This window comes from Vulpes vulpes, chromosome X, assembly GCF_048418805.1.
Source record: "Vulpes vulpes isolate BD-2025 chromosome X, VulVul3, whole genome shotgun sequence".
Taxonomy (NCBI): domain Eukaryota; kingdom Metazoa; phylum Chordata; class Mammalia; order Carnivora; family Canidae; genus Vulpes; species Vulpes vulpes.
This window is the reverse complement of record NC_132796.1, coordinates 92,267,095-92,285,220: the sequence shown is the minus strand read 5'-3', so window position 1 is coordinate 92,285,220 and position 18,126 is coordinate 92,267,095. Positions and strand designations below refer to the sequence as shown.

Sequence of the window (18,126 nt, the reverse complement as noted above, 5' to 3'; positions counted from 1 at the left end):
TAAATGGTAATTTAGAAATAAGCAAGACTTAAAAAAAAAAAGAAAAGAAAAGAAATAAGCAAGACTTTACTGAAATAATCGATCTTATTAAGAGTTTGCAGAAAAATGTTAATGATATTTAATGTAAAAAGAACTCCACAGGACCACCACAAACCTTCGTAGAGCTGCTTTCAGTGATCTTTGCAAGCTGCCAAAGGATTACATAGTGAGTACACTGCAGTGCATGAATAACAATCTGTAAAAAGAAGCAAGAGAATGCAGTTAAAATTAAAAAGTCACAAGTCTTCATTCTCAAAGTTAAATATGTAACTTGAAAATAAATAAAAACCTGCTCAGGCATGTCTCCATTTTCAATTCCGGTTTTCAGAAGTTTGTAATTACAAGCAAACAAATCCCACTTTGAAAGATCATGGGCACTGTAAAAAAAAGAATAAGTTATATTTAAAAGTTAAGCTTAATCACTTTTATTCTGGACTTGAATGTCAACAAAATGCTATCAAAGTAAATACAGCAAACTCTAACATGCACCCATAACAACAAAATTGTATTTTTAAAAAAGTATGCTGGTTGATAATTTGTCAATTATTCCCCAATTCAAAAATGACTCCATCAACTACTTTTTACATAAAAGCACAAGAAATCTACCAGAATCTGATAATATTATAACCCTAAAACATGCAATGAATCAGAAACATTAAAATTGAACTTACTTATGAAAAGCAGTGATTCTCTTCAATGTTGACAATACCTGATATGCATCATCTTCATCAGGTTCTTCGCCCTATGAAAATTAATTATATACAATATTAAATCTCAATAACCACCAAAGTGAAAAATCTTAGGCTATCACATTGATGATACCACCTTGAGAAGAATCACTTAACACCACAAATTAACTTTGCCATTCAATACCTAGATCTGTCCAAATTTAAAGCAATATGGCCCAAGTAATGAGTCAACAGAGTTGTTATCAAGGGTACATTATTCCCAAGAGAGAAACACTGAATGACAATCTCCTCTCTCCCTTAAGGTAAGTAATCCTGACACTAACCTATGAAGACATTTACTCTTTCATAGTAAAAAATGCATTAGGACAATACAGAAAAACATAGTAAAGGACAAGTGAGAGATCATAAAGACCTAAAAGATAAAACCTAAATGAACAAAATAGTGCTCAACAAAGATATACCAGACCAATAACAATCTGGAAAAAACCTTTTGAATAAAGACTAGATATGTGGTAGTCCTTTCTGGGTATCAATTTTCTTTTTTTAAGATTTTATTTATTTATTCATGACACACACACGCACACACACGCACGCACGCACGCACGCAGAGGTGCAGGCAGAGACACAGGCAGAGTTCCATGCACGTAGCCTGATGTGGGACTCAATCCTGGGACTCCAGCATCATGCCCTAGGCCGAAGGCAGGAGCTGAACCGCTGAGCCACCGATCCCCAGGTATCGATTTTCCAATTGAGAGTAACTTAGATTTTTGAAAATTCTATGAGTCTTACTGCATGAAACATAAATTTTTTAAACACTATCAAACATGCTGTACTAAACCCCAAGTCTCCCAAAAAATGCTTATTTCTAAACTTTGATTTTTCAACATAATTAAACTTAAGCCATCGCTTGATTTTAAATTAACTTATACTAATCAAAATCATATATAGCCAAGAGTAGGGCCATTAAATTTTTTAAGAAAGTGATCGCTGTCCATTAACTTATTTGCACAAACCTCCAGTTAAGCAAAACTTATTAAGCATGGAATGTTACACACACAAAAGAAAGAAAAAAAAAGAAAAAAGAAGAAAGCTACAGAAATAGGTGTTAAACAAGAAAACTGAAAAATTACAAACCCCATATGACTTCTGCAACATTAATGACAAAATTGATGTGGAAAAGGGTAAATGCAGTGATATGAGAATTATGACTTGACTTTATACACGTCAATTAAATTGTTTTTAGTACATATTTCCAGAAAAGATAAAAGTTTAAAAGAATCCTAGAAGCGTTTTTGAATGCTATACTTTCTTTGGAAATAGAACATCGGAAACCCCAAAATCAACAGGGACTATAACAGCAATTTATCAAGGCTTTACAGTATGAAAGATCATTAATTACCTTTCCTTACTAACACTGCCAAAACACTAGGAAACAGCCTACTTTTTGAAGCTATATGGTTATAGTCGAGCTCTCCTTTTCTGTTCCATTTATACCATGTTGCCTAACAGTCTCTAGTCCAGCTAAACCCTGGTAACTTCTGAAATTTCTTTAAAATTGAAAAAGACAGAGGGAAACGGATATCAGTTTCCCTTTCAACTTCTCCAAGTCACAGATTCTTACCACCTTACCATTTTGGTGGAGGATTAACAGTAGCATGATGAATCAAAGACAAAGTCTGAAATTTTTCAACATACTGCTGGGACTATCACCAGGACTGGTGTGACTAATTCAGTTACTGAAGGAGAGGGACCCAACTGACAAAATACTTGTAATATATACCTCTTGCAGAAAATCTTCAAGAAGCCGGTTAAATTTATCTGCCAACTCATCTATCAGTTGACTTCTTGAAATATCTACCCTGTTGAAGATTGTGAACTCTTCATTACAGAGTGCATGGTAAGTTTTAGAACATGCTTCCAAAACATCTGTATCTGTGTGCTTCTCTACGATATTCCGGATCTGTCGTAATAAGGCATCCAAATGCTGCAAAATCAAAGTTATTTTTCATTAAAAAAACTAAGCTACATGATAGGGACAGAAAGACTACACTATTGCAGTGAAAAGCTTAAAAAATAGTAACTCTACAACAAGTAGGGCATATATTTTGATGTGTTTTCCTACTCGTCATAAATAAACTGACCCACCCATACTTATATTCTCAGCTTTAATGGGAATAATATTACCTACCTCATAGGGCTTTGTTGAGAATGTTAATACAAAGAACTTATAATAGTTGCTGGAACATAGTAAAAGTACTCAATAAACATTACCTGTTTTTGTTTTTTAACTGTTATTAGCCAGTTATCTAACTTCAATCTCCATAAATCTCTCAGATATAGTCACATACTGGCTAGGAATGAGAGCATGGCTATACCATGAATCAGAGGGAAGCCTCACTACAAATCCAACTTATAAAAAATGAAGAAGATATATAAAATGTAGTAGTTTCCTTTAACATTAGAAGTTCCAAAAATATACACAAACAGGGTTATAAGATGAACTAAACTGTTAGTTTTTCTTCAAGGTGTTTTTATACAGAGAAAACACTGTACCTTTTCTAATCGTCCAGTGGTATATATTTCCAAATCAAAATACTGAGGCAACTGCAACAAGTTAGTCACCTTTTCTGCATCTACGGAGTACTTTGAAATAAAAAAAAAATCATGTCAAAATATCACAATAATGAAAAAAAATCACAATAATGTTAAGTAAACATGATAAAAACGTTTGACATTTCCAAACAAAACCTGCAATTTCTTGCAAATACTCTTCTATTATACAAACTTACCTTAGCTAATAACTGAGGAAGGGCCACAGCAAAAAGTTCAGTGATTTTTGTCCTGTCATCCAACTGGGTCTTCTTCTCCTTTGCTGTCAGCACCTGAAGTAACACAAGAATGCTTTCAAGTATTTATTAAACCTATTAACATTGGTAGGTGCTCCAAGTTTAAGCTAAGACATACAAAGTAAGTAATGAAACTACATTTTAAATGGTGGATACTAAAATTTTTACTATAAAACTTGAAACCCAAGAATGACAGAGAGTAACTTGCACAATATTTTTTTAAAAACCACCTAAAATAACAACAAAAAAACTATGAATATTTCTAGAGGCAAGATCAATACTCAATTAGACTAATCAAATCTACCATTAGACAAAGAGCAGTTAGGAAGTGTAGTTTAGAAGCTTATATAATAATGGGATTAAGTAGCATTTCAGCCTACTCTTAAGTGTGGGCCATGATCCATGGGTTATGAATTCAACACGAATTCACTCATGATAGCATGAATTCTACCATCAATTAGAAAAAGAAGAAAAAAAACAGAAAACAAAATAGAATTGTCACATACTGTATTGTTTGAACAAGTTTTGTCTCAGTTATACATGTTATATATGTAACAAAACATGTATTTTTGGGCCTCGTGATCAAAAAAGTTTAAAAGGCTGTGGATTTTTAGTCTATAATGCAATTATATGTGAACTTCGCAGTGATGCACTACAATATAATCCAAAGAAATATGGATTTCTTCATTTTAATGAAAGATTGTTTTAATGTCTAATTTTTATTAAAAGAAAAAAAATCAAATCTATAAAGCAAAATACAAGACAGTCACTTTATCTCCTGTAGTAACAAAGTATCTCATAGAAGGAACTCATATTTCCCAAATTGCTAATGCTTTAAAATTTACTTCTAACACATATGTATTAGTAAAGATTTTGTTTTGAAAATCAAAACTTAAGATTCAAATACTTGGCTCTATAGTTAACAACCAAGAATATTTTAAATGGTATCAAAAAAGGAGAAACATATTTTAGAATACTGAAACTATGCCAACATACCCTTTTTCCTGTCCCTCTTCCCACAGGAGGATGACATTCAGCTGCTTGTCTAATGGTACAAAGCATTATTTCAATCAGAGCACTCTCTTGTCTGTCTGTTAGTGCTGAAAAAAAATCATAAAGAATTAACCTATCTTTTCCCTATACGCCACTTATAAGTATTACATAATAATCCTTTTGTCTTTGATAGAAACTGACCAAATGTAATAAAGAAAATCCCATTACTGTATCACAGAAAGGATGAGAACTAGTTAAACTTTACTCAACAGTACAAATCTGTGTACCATTGGTCCTCCATTTACCCAAAGAAAGTATGAACACATATATCGAAAAAAAAATTTAATTCGATGTTGATAGCAACTACATCTTTCTTTATAATATTCATGTACAAAATTTGAAAACACAATTATTCACAAAGATTTTCAATTACTTTTTTAAAAGATTTATTTATTTAGAGAGAGAACACCCAAGCAGGGGAGGGGCAGAGAGAAAGGGAGCGGGTGAGAATCTCAAGCAGATTCTGTGCCCAGCGCAGTGCCCAATCCCATGACCCTGAGATCATGACCCAAGCTAAAATCAAGAGTCAGACGCCCGAGTGAGCCACCCGGGTGTCTCTCAATTACTTTTTAGTATATGTGCTGCTGAAGCAAGCACTCAATTACATTTTACTATTAAAGTTAAACAAATGGGGATCCCTGGGTGGCGCAGCGGTTTAGCGCCTGTCTTTGGCCCAGGGCGCGATCCTGGAGACCCGGGATCGAATCCCACATTGGGCTCCCGGTGCATGGAGCCTGCTTCTCCCTCTGCCTTTGTCTCTGCCTCTCTCTCTCTCTCTGTGTGACTATCATAAATAAATAAAATTTTAAAAAAAATTTATAAAAAAAAAAATAAAGTTAAACAAATGGAATAAGTAAAATCTATTTTCAAAACCGACTAGACAACAAAAAATACCGTAATTAAACACCCACTTACCTTCTTCTCCACTAAGTGGCTCCTCCAGCAACAAGCTATTCATACATTCCCAGTCTTTCAGTAGCTCGGTAGCACAGTCCCACATGCTATCCACAAGGTATGCTGCATGCTCATGCAACTAAAGTTTAAAAAGAGCAATGTACTCTTAGACAAATAGCTTACTAGTCTAAACTCAAAAGAATGGAAGCTTTGTTGGCACCATGTACAAACTCAAACAGCTATCTGGTTTATGAAGTCAAATAAACAAAAGGACAAAGAATCTGCCTGAGCTTGCTAAGTAAACCTAGTTAGGTAGTATCATTAAACAGTTGTCATAACAGTTACAAAAGCTAATAAAATTAATTCTGAAAAGAGTATATGCATGTATATTTAGTACCTATTTGGATGCAATATTATATAAGTTAACCACATTCAGTTAACCAATTCATATACTATGAATTTAATATAATGGGAATGATAATGGGTACTTTAACATAAAAAATGTTTACTTATCAGTTCAACATAAAGCATATTATTTCTCTTCGCTTTGTGAAGCTTAACAGACCCTACAGCTTCCCAACTTGAGGGGACTATCATTACAATGATACCAAAACCTATCAAAGACATTACAAATAAAAAAAATACATAGGCCAACATCTAACATGAACATAGAGGGAATAGGGAATATCCTCAAAAAACTAGCAAAGTGATACCAGCAATATATAAAAAGGAAAATAAATAGATCATGACTAATTAGGTTTTATGCTAGGAATTCAAGGTTGGTTCAACATTCAAAAAACCAATCAACATAATTCAAACAGTAACATAATGAAAGATACAATAAAATAATCATTTCAGAAAAAGCACTGGAGAGAATTCAACATCCATTCTTGTTGGATGGATGATAAAACTCAGCAAAAGGGATAGAAGGAAACATCCTAAACATAAACAACTACATGTAACCTATAACTAATAACAGAATATATAAATACTGGATATTTTTTCCCCTTAAGATCAGGAACAATCCCAAGATGTCTACTCTCACCACTTCTATTCAACATCTTACTGGATATCCTAACTAGTTCAATAAGGCCAGGGGAAAAATGACATAAATGTAGTAAAGGAAGAAGTAAACCTATTGTTATCTGCAAATAACAGAGAATCCCAAGGAATCTATTTAAAATTTACTAAAATAAGGGAGTTTAGTAAAGTTAAAGATGAAGTCAATATGCAAAAACCAAATGTATTTCTTAATACAGAAAAAATTAGAAAATCTAAAGACCCTAAAATGTAATTGAATAATACATAATATGAACGCCAAAAATGTATGTTATATCCTCTGAAATTCTGGTAACAGGCAGATTATCAATCTGAGGGAGACCTAAAAGAGCAGATGCTAAATCTAAATTCCTTTCTATAACAAAAATAATAAAGCTGGTACCAAATACTAAGAAAAAAAGTGCGAGGTCAGTATTAAGAGTTTTACATGAATAAATAAAAAGAATTTTTACATGGATTAGCTCAGTATTACCTAAAAAATTATTACCCACAAGGAAAATGAGGCTTAGAAAAATTAAGTAACTAAACCAGTTACACAAATAATAAATTAGAGAAGCCAAGTTGGTAACCAGGTCTTTCTGACTCCAAAATTCATACTCTTGGTACTATACATAAATCCTTTATTTGAACATCTTACCAAAAGTAGGAAGTTTTTTTTTTATTTTGTGCAATGGGCACAACTCTATTCTATATCCAAGATTTACTGTGATACATGGAAGATTTTCAGATATACATCATTTCAACTCCTTCTCCAATTTGTTTTTAACATTAAGTATAAAATGTACAACATCAACTAACCTCACTTTCCAGAAAGAAAAAAACCAATGTCTTAACAAGGTTGGCATTTGGACCTTGTCGTCCCCTTCTTTTCATCATTCCATCCTCCTCTGGATCTCTACGACTGAAGAGCCTATGATCAATGAAAATAATTACTTTTAAAACAAAAAAAATCATATTTCCTAATTTTAAAAACTGTTTGGATTCATTATTTAAGCATCTAACAAAGGAGAGTAAATGGGACCTGAGTAGGTAGAGTATGCTCTAACATGATACCCAAGTAAATAATTGCTATAAACATTTTTTATTTTATACTTAATGGTACTTCTAAGACCTCTTAAATTAACTTCTCAGGTTAATTTTATGAAGTTATGGATTCTTCTTTTAAAAATTACCACATCTTAGGTGGCCATTTCCTTTTATAAAGGTATCACACTAGCCCATACCATTTATGCACATAAATCTACATAAATATTCAGCTCTTTAAAACTGAACATGTATTTTTCTTCTATCCTCCTTGCACAATTATCTCAAAGTCTGAATTTAGTAGCCTCTTTCTATGGGTATCATGGTGGTTTTTCCTAATAAATAACAAAAAACTATCATTGGATAGCAGTGAATAGAAAACTGGAGTATGAACATTGTACAGCATGTACTTTTTCTAATAAATGCTTTCCCCTCTCAAACAGGCATTTTAATAAAATCTTACAAAGATATAGTTTAGTCCACATGGCTCAAGCTAGTCTTCTTAAAAGCCATTACATAACATTTGTTGAATGTTTTCTATGGTCAGATATTCACACCGCTATCCACACTACTTAATCTGAGGTGTTATAGCAACGTAAAAATGACTGTAGGACTTTGGGGATTCTTAGGTCAAACTGTATCAAACACTTGAAGCAAAACATCTTAGTATTTTCTAAAGCAAAGCAATAACAGGCGTTAAGACTAAATAATATAATGGGGCAATAACTGGAAGCTGACATTAGAGAAAAGAATGAAAAATTAGGAAAAAGTCAACATCATATACAGATAGTTTTATATATTTTGTTTTTATATATTTTAACTATTAAAAGACATTTCCCATTAAATATTTAACTTCTACAGATCAAGAAAATTAGAGAATTTAAACCTTTAAAGGAAATAAGTATAATATGAAAGTTTGTATTTGACCAGAACTGAATAATTTTTTTAAATGAACTATATATATTTTAGTATTGAATTTGGTATAATAAATTACTGTCATAAAAGTATACTTTAGAAAATAACCAAAAAAAAAACAAAGAAAATAACAAAAATATAGGTTTACTTTTTGTAGAGAAATTCCCCAGCTGCTACTGCTACCGGCCGGTGAGCTGAATAAACCAAATGGTAGACATTTTCACAATCTTCTGCAGTAAGAACTTCTTCACTACTCCTAAAAAAAAAAAAAAACAAACAGTAACAGTTTCAATGACAACTCAATTTTAAGGATATTGAATACAATGATCCATGCTCATACATTAAAAAAAATAGTACACTTTATACTAATTTGTGTTTTAAAAAAAGAAAAAAAATCGACCTTATTTGATTATCATCTGTCATTAAAACCATGCCCTGACAAAAGAGCTGAATATTTTATTAACACCTAAGATCAATGGGAGGTAAAATTAGAGTGAATACAAATGTACAGAAATACATGGTGAAGAAAAGTGATAATGTGACAAGGATGGTAAAGAAAAAAAGGAAGACAAAACAACATAAACTAATGTAAAAAAAATTAAGTGGTAGCATTCTGAGAGCTTAGAGTTAATAATCACAGAAAACACTCTATATACTTCATAGTAATATTAAGAAGATGGTACATTTTAATGTTGTGGTAATAGCCCAATTATTTCACAATGATGAATATTTCATTCACCATGTACTCAACACCATATGAGGAAATGCAAATAGATTTTTGAAATAATTAAGATTTAAGTGCCAAAGACCTTTAATTACGATCTACGACTGGAAAAATCTTCCTAAAATGTAGTGCTCATTTTCCCGATCTTATTTTTTAAAAACAAAATAAATAAAAGGTTCTTGATAAATAAGTCATTTTTAAGGCTCATCAGCCGCAGTACCCCAGGGTAAACCTTGTCGAGTTCTTCCCTTATAGACTCTGCTTTCAGGGTCCTGCCCTCTGGCACCTCTTTACCTGCTGATTTGCTTTTAGTCTGCTATGAAATAAACAATCTAGATTTTTAGCAATATATGTAAGTTGAGAACCACAGGGCTACCATCAGAAAAAAGAGTCTGAAGTATATTAGATGGTTCGTTGAGGAGCTCAGATCCTTTCTGGTTTTCTGCTGTGCTCACGGTCTCTAAAGTCTGATGCCTAAGGAAATATTACTTCTTTTTGAGAGAAACAAAACCAAAATGTTAAACTTCAAGTTCCTAAAGCATTTTGACTTAAATTACACTATGTACAATACTGAATTGTTACTGGAAAAACCACTTGTGTCATTTTATAATGAAAATACATATACAAAATCGAATCAGTTAAAGTATAGCTAGTTATTTGTGTAGTAGTTCACTCATTTTAATTATCTGAGAAGGAATATTCTTGACAAGTTTCATTTATTAGGGATTTATAATGGCTGAATCAACATAAATGAGTCTATTATCCTTCAAAAATATTAGGAACAAGGAATGATGTCCACAGGGTATTATGGAGGAAAAAGAAGCTACAGAAATACATGTAGAACATTATAACGTTCTTATTTATTTCAGAATTCTTTAAATACTTTCATAACATATATATATAATTTTTAGGCCTAACTAAAAAAGAAAATCCAATAATTCAGACTGCTCAAAATACCTATTATCTTACATATTATTTTGCTTCTTCCTCTACAGATAATCATTTAGATTATTTTAAAAATTCTATTTCAAAAATAATGCTGTGTTAGAGAATGTTGAGCATTTAAAATTTTGAATGTAGACACTGCCAAACTTTTCTCCAAAGAAGTTATAACCAATTTATAATTCCCCATCACAGTGCTTAATGACTTGCTTTTGTACAGCTTCAACAGCACAGTGTATTACCACTTTTGTATCTTTATCAAGCAACAGATTAAAAAAGATCTCATTTTAATCTACCTGTCTCAAAGTACAGCTAAACATCTTTTCATGTTTCAGGGTTTTTTTTAATTTTATTTATTCATGAGAGACAGAGAGAGAGAGAGAGAGAGAGAGAGAGAGATCGGCAGAGACACAAGCAGAGGGAGAAGCAGGTTTCATGCAGGGAGCCTAACATAGGACTCCAAGATCACGCCCTGTAACCTGGGCGGAAGGCAGCGCTAAACCGCTGAGCCATCGGACTGCCCTCAGTTTTTATTTTCTTCCTGTCCATGTTCTGGTTTCCTAAATTATTTTTAAGATTTTATTCATTTACTCATGAGAGACACAGAAAGAGAGGCAGAGACATAGGTAGCGGGAGAAGCAGGCTCCCGATGCAGGATTTGAGTCCAGGACCCTAGGATCAACACCTGAGCCAAAGGCAGACGCTCAACCACTGAGCCACCCAGGCATCCCTGGTTCCCTAACTTTTGACTAGTATTGGGTTTCCATTCTTCAAATTGATTTACTGAAACTGTCTCCTATGATAAAAATATTTTGACCAATCTGTCATTGGTTTTTTGAGTTTATGGTATTTCATGTTATAAATTTTTCATTTTTATGTAGTTAAAAAAATTTTTAATGTCTAGGGTTTATGTCATGTTCAGAGAGATCTTGCTCATTTTACATATAAAATGAAAATGTTTAATCTTCCCCAAGTTTTCACCAGTACTTTAATGGTTTCATTTACTTGCATTTAAATATGTCACCCATCTGGAAATTATTTTTGTATAAGGGATGAAATGGGAATTCAATTTAATTTTTCCCCAAATATGGGACGCCTGGGTGGCTCAGCGTTTGAGAGTCTACTTTCGGCTCAGGGCGTGATCCTGGAGTCCCAGCTTCAAGTCCCACATCGGGCTCCCTGCATGGAGCCTGCTTCTCCCTCTGCCTGTGTCTCTGCCTCTCTCTGTCTCTCATAAATAAATAAATATCTTAAAAAATAATAAAAAATAATTTTTCTCCAAATAGAACCTAGCTGTCAAAAACCATTTATTTTCTTATAGGAAATGCTACCCTCACCCTATACTAGGTTCCTGGATTGGTTTGCATTTGTCTCTATTCTTTATTCTCTGCTAGTAATCACAGTCTATTCACACACCAGTACCAAAATTTAAAAATTACTATGGTTTTACAATACAACTTAAAATGATACTGGACAGCCATCACTCATTAGTTTTTATCACAACTTCACTGGCTATTATTACATGATGCATTTTTCCACGAGTGTCAGAAAGTAGCATGCTATGTTTTAAAAAATATCCTTTGGCAAAATTGTCATTTGGATCATGCTAACAATCTCAATGTCCACTGACAGATCAATGGGTAAATAAAATGTGGTATAAACATACAATGGAATATTACTGAGCCTCAAAAGTAAATGAAAACGTGATACATATACAACATAAATGAACTCTGAACATACTAAGTAAAATAAGCCTGATACAAAAGGATGAATACTATAAAATTACACTTATATAAATTACCTAAAATTGTCAGATTCATAGAGATAAAAAGTACAACAGTGGTCATCAGAGGCTGATCAGGAAGGAAGGAATGGAGAGTTAGTGTTTAATGGGTACAAAAGTTTAGTATGGGATGATAAAAAGTTCTGGATATGGATAATGGTGATGGCTTCACAAGAAGGTGAACACACTAAATTGCCACTAAACTTTACACTTAAAATATATTTAAAACTAAATTTTTCTAATATTCCATTAATATACATATGGCACATCTTTATCCATCTGTTGATGGGGCACTCATGTTGCTTCTATGTCTTGGCTATAGTAAATAATGCTCCAATAAATACGGGGGTGCATGTATCTGTTCGAATTAGTGTCTCCATTGTCTTCAGGTAAATACTCAGAAGTGGAATTACTGAATCCTAAGATATTTCTATATTTAGTTTTTTGAGGAACCTCTGTACTATTTTCATTTATAAAGAACTCATACAACTCAACATCAAAAAGAAAAATCTGGTTAAAAACTGAGCAGAGGACTTGAACAGACATTTTCCCAAAGACATACAGATGACCAACAGAAAAATGAAAAGATGATCATCACTAATCATTAAGAAAATGCAAATCAAAACCACAATGAGATATCACTTCACACCAGTCAGAATGGCTAGTATCAAAACTACAAGAAATAACAGTGTTGGCGAGAATGTGGAGAAAAGGGAAGTCTCATGCACTATTACCAAAGGGGAGGGGAGTAGGGGAATGAGTAAAGCAATTAAGAGGTAAAGAGGTACAAACTTCCAGTTATAAAATAATTAAATAGCAAGAATGAAAAGTACATCATATGGAATATAGTCAGTAATACTGTTATATACATATTGTGGTGTGCATTTCATAATGTAGATAATTACTGATTCACTGTTGTACACCTGAAATGAATTTACTATTATTTGCCAACTATATTTCAATTTAAAAATTTTTTAAAGTTTAAAAAATTAAAATGGTAAGTTTTTTAAAAAGGAAAAAGAAAATTGCGTCATTACATTTTAATATAACAAAATGTTTTGAATTCAGTTTACAGAAAATTTTCAGCAAATACTAATTTCTAAAAGTGTGATAAAATATAGTAAGTGCATTTAATATACTCAAGTGTTTAATTTCATTTCAAAGGCAGCTAAGTTAGTGAGATGGAAAGGAAACTGACCATTAGAATGGGAACACATGAATTCCTAGCTCACTTAAAATTCTTGACTCTAATGGTTCCCTCTTTCCATTTTCTCAACCTTACATGAGAAAATTAAACTTCTAGCTGTAAAAATTCCATGACTTAAGTTATTAAAGTTTAGAACCAGATAAATTTAAACCATGTAGTCTAATGTATTATTTAAATATTTGGACATTAGCAATATGCAATAAGTATATACTTACTGTAAAACAAGAGTAAGTAATTTTATTGCTTGTACTGCAACATCATATTCTTTGTCAAGGGTCATAGACACAATTCTATCCTAAGGACAAAAAAAAGGATTTTTAAAGTAAAAGTAAGAGAAAAATATTTACAAACAACAGATAAATTTTAAACTTAAAGTAATTAATACTAACCTTGAACCGACTGGTAAAAAGCTCCAGTTTGGAATTAAGTTCTTTGTTATAATAAAGCCCTTGTAGAGCAGTGAGACATTTGAGTCTTACCTCACCTTGCTAAATGAAGCAAAAGAAGAAAAATTCATTAAAACTCTACATATTTTCAACCTGAATATTCAAGACATATATAATATCTTCTACTTTAAATTTTTAAATGTTCTATATACAACTCTTCAAAACTCTCATTTTCAAAACCTCTCATCTTGGATAACACAAAAATAGGAATCAATACATACATTTAATACTAAATACCTTTGGGGTTACCAATTCTGTAGGTCAAATGAAAATTTTTTGAAAATTTGTTCAGAGCAATACTATTGTGAATGACAGGAGCATAGTTCACATTACATTTTCCTTTACAGAAAGTAATATTTGTAAAAGATATATGCAAAGAACTTCAATGCTAGTGAAGAGACAGCCTAAGAAAAAGGTAGAATAACAAAAAAATTTTTTTAAATGTCAGAGGCCAAGTTGTAATTTATAATCTGGCTAAGATACATGTTTATAAATAGAGAAGAAAAGATAGAAACGTTTAAAAAAGTGTATAGCACTCACACTTTAAGAACACTCCTCTTACTGCTCTAATAAAATGCCTAACCACTAACACCAGCATGATTCTAATGTTTGTTTCACTACAAAAAATAATTCAAGACTCAAGTCTAAATCAGTTACCAAGATTTTTAAAAATCTAGGGACTTTATGTGATGGAGATCATGTTTTCACGGAACAGATAAAAAATAATAAAGGAGTAAGGCCTATAGGAATGTGGTCCCAGGTATACCTATACACAGATAATTCATTAGGAATGAGAGTTGTAGATAGCCATGACTATGTACCTATAGTAACATTCTTTAATGGCATATCTTACCTTATCATGCATAGTCCAGCCAACATATTTTAAATAACTGTCATTTAGAAAAGCATCACTATACATTTTCATCCAAATGCCAATTTCTTCAATGCAAATAGCTCGAATTTCAGCTATTGCATCACTGTATGGAGGAAGGAAAAATTATGTATATTAGTCCCACTATAACAACAGGATTAATGATTTATCCAAGAGACGCCAAATACTTCATACCTAGTATGAACATAGCTATCTTCAAGATTACTGGGGATTGAAAGGTAGAACTGAGGCATGACCTCTGAATGCTTACAGATAACTTGGTAAAGCATAATTATCATCACATAAATATTTAAAATTACATAAAATTACGAAGAGAATCAGATCCCCATCTTTTAGACTATGCCATATTTCAGCCTCTGCTCACACCTGCTGGGCAGCCGTGTTCAGAAGACAGCAGGCACATTATTTGGTTAGAATATAATTTTCCAGAAGAGAATTCGTCACACATAACATTGAGGCCAAGCTTCATTTGGGTTTAAAGTATCAGACTAAATTATTTTGAATTCATCTTGTAGGTAATGATAAATCATTTAAGACTTTTAAGCAGAGGGGTAACACAACAAAAGAATGTTTTAGGAAAACTTCAATAATCTCTAGGTATGATAATGAGAGAGGATAGACTAAGGTAAATGGTGATAATAGAAAACAAAAAGGTAAGAAAGGAGCAAAGAACATTACAAAGGAAGTGATTCAGTAACTGCCAAGTTGAGAAGTGAGGGAGAAGTTGAAATAAAAATGCCACCACTGACATTCAAAGAATCGGTTACAGCAGAAATGATAAGATTATCTAATTCTTTCCTCTGCTTATTCAAAACAGTAAAATACTTAAATGTATCCAAACTTTCCCGCTAACATGCAAACGACAGAGAAGAATCCAGAACCATCATGTATAGTTTTTCTAACATAGTACATCCAAAAGCAATTAAGTACTCTGTGCCCTAGCTCCTAATTACAGTAGATTCCATCTGCTGGGCAGCAAGTCAAGCATATTACCCTATTTTTCAGAGAGGAAACATCAAGTTCAGAGCAGTTAAATAACCTGACAAAAGTATCTCAATCAGTGGAAGACCTTATCTTGTAACACTGATCTTATTCCAGTGCTCTTTCCACTATTTTATCCTGCCTAAACCATTAAGTATCCAAAACGGATTAGAATTAAGAATGACATAGGAAAATGTCCTGACTTACCGGTATCTATGTACAAACACTCCCTTAAATATTGCATTCATCATATTTTCTATTTCATCTTGATTTTCCTGAAGCTGAAAAGAATACATTATTTCTTTTCAATTATAACGTAATACAAAAAGTTATTACAAGTACAAATACAGGTTTCTCCAGTATTTTGGTGATTACGTCTAATTCTTAATTCTACTAGACAACAGTAACCACACAGAAATATTAACAGCTGTTGTAGGTCAGGTAGCTAAAGTTCCTTGATACCTGGAATATTTGACTTGGCTTTTAACGTTTAGCTGGTAGATTAGCCTTTTCTAAGGCTCACAAATTTCCATGTAAAAAGGGACATAAAAATCTGTTATTTATTACAACACATTTCATCTATTATATAACATATATGTTCATCATAAAAGCATAACAATACTTCATTATCTTGGTCATTATCATCTGAAAAAGAAAAGTAATGTTAACTTTTGTGCCTGCTCAAGAACAAAAGAGGTTTTAGTAAAGTAACTTGGTTAAAAGTTACCCTTGCTAAATTCTTTTGAAGGAAACAAGGCTCACCTTAAATAATCAAGTAAACATTCCAAAATCTTGGCTTACTTATCTACTCCCATTATTTTCAACTCAGAGTTTGATAATTAAGACAAAATTGTTTCAGAGTTTGAGAGTTAGGAGAAAAATCTTTCACAAAGTATCAAACAGCTCTTAGATTATATTCTGCAATTTTGTAAAAATGTTTTCTTTTCATGAGTATATTCTTGCTAACAAGGGCATGCACTTCTTATATTCATTAGCACAAATAGTCAAAGTACAAGGTGATCAAAAAGTTAACTCTAACCCAGAAAGAAGTATCAATATCTTGTATTTACACAGGAATTTTAATCTCAAAATCCTTTTACCTTTATCCACTCATTCTATGCTCACAATCTTAAATTTATATGTAAGAATTGCGCCATAACTTCAAGGTGTAAGACATGCATTATGTTTACCTAATAAATCATCCGATTAAATTTATTAACTAAGTTAAAAGGCAAAAAGGTCAATTCTTCAGTTCAAACTGTATCAAAAAGATGAGGAATTTAGGTAGGGGGGAAATATGGAACAGATTTTTTAGGCTTTTGTTGAGTCAGAGCATTTAAAAAACTATCTCAGAAATAACCAACTAAAAATTATGGCTATTATCAACCCCAAATATGTCAAAAATCAAGTAGTAATTCCTGGATTACCATGGCAAATACTACCTTAAATGCATTATTAACATTTTTGAAACATCAGATTCTACCTTTTAGAAGTAAACATGAATATCACCAATATCAGCAAAATACTGTGTCACTAATGAAGGAATTTGTCACAAACACAACATTGGAAGATTTTTTTTTTTAGGGGTTGCCCGAGTGGCTCAGTTGGTTAAGCTTCCAACTCCTAATTACAGCTCAGGTCATGATCTCAGGGTTGTTAGATGGGAGTTCGGCATCAGGCTCCATGCTGAGTGTGGAACAGGCTTAAGATTGGCTCTCTTCCCTCCAATAATAATAATAATAATAATAATAAAACTAGAAAAGATTCTCTCTGCCCCTCCCCCCTCTAAAAAAGATGTTTTTATTTAGTATTATTTAGTATAAGGATGAAAAATGTCTTCCTCATTCAAAGTTAAATCTGACGGTCAGTCATGTTAATCAACTGCCACCATACTACCAAAAAAAAGGGCAGTAATTGAGACACCATAAATAGCCTATAAGTTATTTTTCAAAGTGGTGTCACATAAGTGAAACCTGAATTCATTGTGACACCAAGCTCAAGGAAGAAGTTAGGAGAGACATTTTCATGGCAGAGATGAATAATACTAAGGCTTAAAACAACTTCTCTGACTGGCCCAGGACATTATCAAAAACCCTGAACTCTTAATCCTAGTCTACACAGAAAGAAAATATTCACAAAAGGTATTGTTGGCATGGATACTCAACAAAACTAGATATTTAAACAACTTGAAATAGTAAATTTAAATCTTTCCAAAAAATTTATCTGGTGAACTAGCAAACATGTAACTAAGGTCAAAATTGGTCATGGATTAACAGCTCAAATATTCAATACAAAAGTTTACCTCTTTCCGCTTCTGTAGCAGGAGTTCTAGCCTCTCATTGGCTCGTTTTCCAATCATTTTATTCCGTTCTGCCTCATACTGTCTTTGTGTATTATCCATATTAATGCTAAGATTTAGTGCCACATTCACCAAAGCAGTCATCAACTTCATAGCTATTTTTAAATGGAAAATTTTGAAATTAGTCTCACAGATGCAAAAATTTACAATTTAATCTCAAATTAAGAGAAATAAGATGAGCTGTTCTGCTTCTAACAGAAAAAAATACAGCTGCTACAAATGACAATAAATGACAGCAAATGTGTACCGAATACTCACTTTGTCAGTTACCTAT

At 32.4% G+C, this 18,126-nt stretch overlaps 1 protein-coding gene across 21 annotated transcripts in view; it reads right to left on the bottom strand.

The window, feature by feature from the left end:
- The window catches only part of STAG2 (STAG2 cohesin complex component), a 136,940-nt gene that overhangs the window by 33,805 nt on the left and 85,009 nt on the right, over nt 1-18,126 (bottom strand). For all 21 annotated transcript variants that reach the window (XM_072744209.1, XM_072744219.1, XM_026017871.2 and 18 more), the window contains 15 exons: nt 17,796-17,947; nt 15,701-15,774; nt 14,474-14,597; nt 13,564-13,662; nt 13,390-13,469; nt 8,667-8,774; nt 7,379-7,490; nt 5,543-5,660; nt 4,571-4,674; nt 3,518-3,610; nt 3,282-3,371; nt 2,509-2,712; nt 711-781; nt 329-416; nt 155-235 (listed from right to left, as the gene is read on the bottom strand). In XM_072744209.1, coding sequence (XP_072600310.1) covers nt 155-235; nt 329-416; nt 711-781; nt 2,509-2,712; nt 3,282-3,371; nt 3,518-3,610; nt 4,571-4,674; nt 5,543-5,660; nt 7,379-7,490; nt 8,667-8,774; nt 13,390-13,469; nt 13,564-13,662; nt 14,474-14,597; nt 15,701-15,774; nt 17,796-17,947 — 1,598 coding nt within the window. The remainder of the gene's footprint in view (nt 1-154; nt 236-328; nt 417-710; nt 782-2,508; nt 2,713-3,281; nt 3,372-3,517; nt 3,611-4,570; nt 4,675-5,542; nt 5,661-7,378; nt 7,491-8,666; nt 8,775-13,389; nt 13,470-13,563; nt 13,663-14,473; nt 14,598-15,700; nt 15,775-17,795; nt 17,948-18,126) is intronic.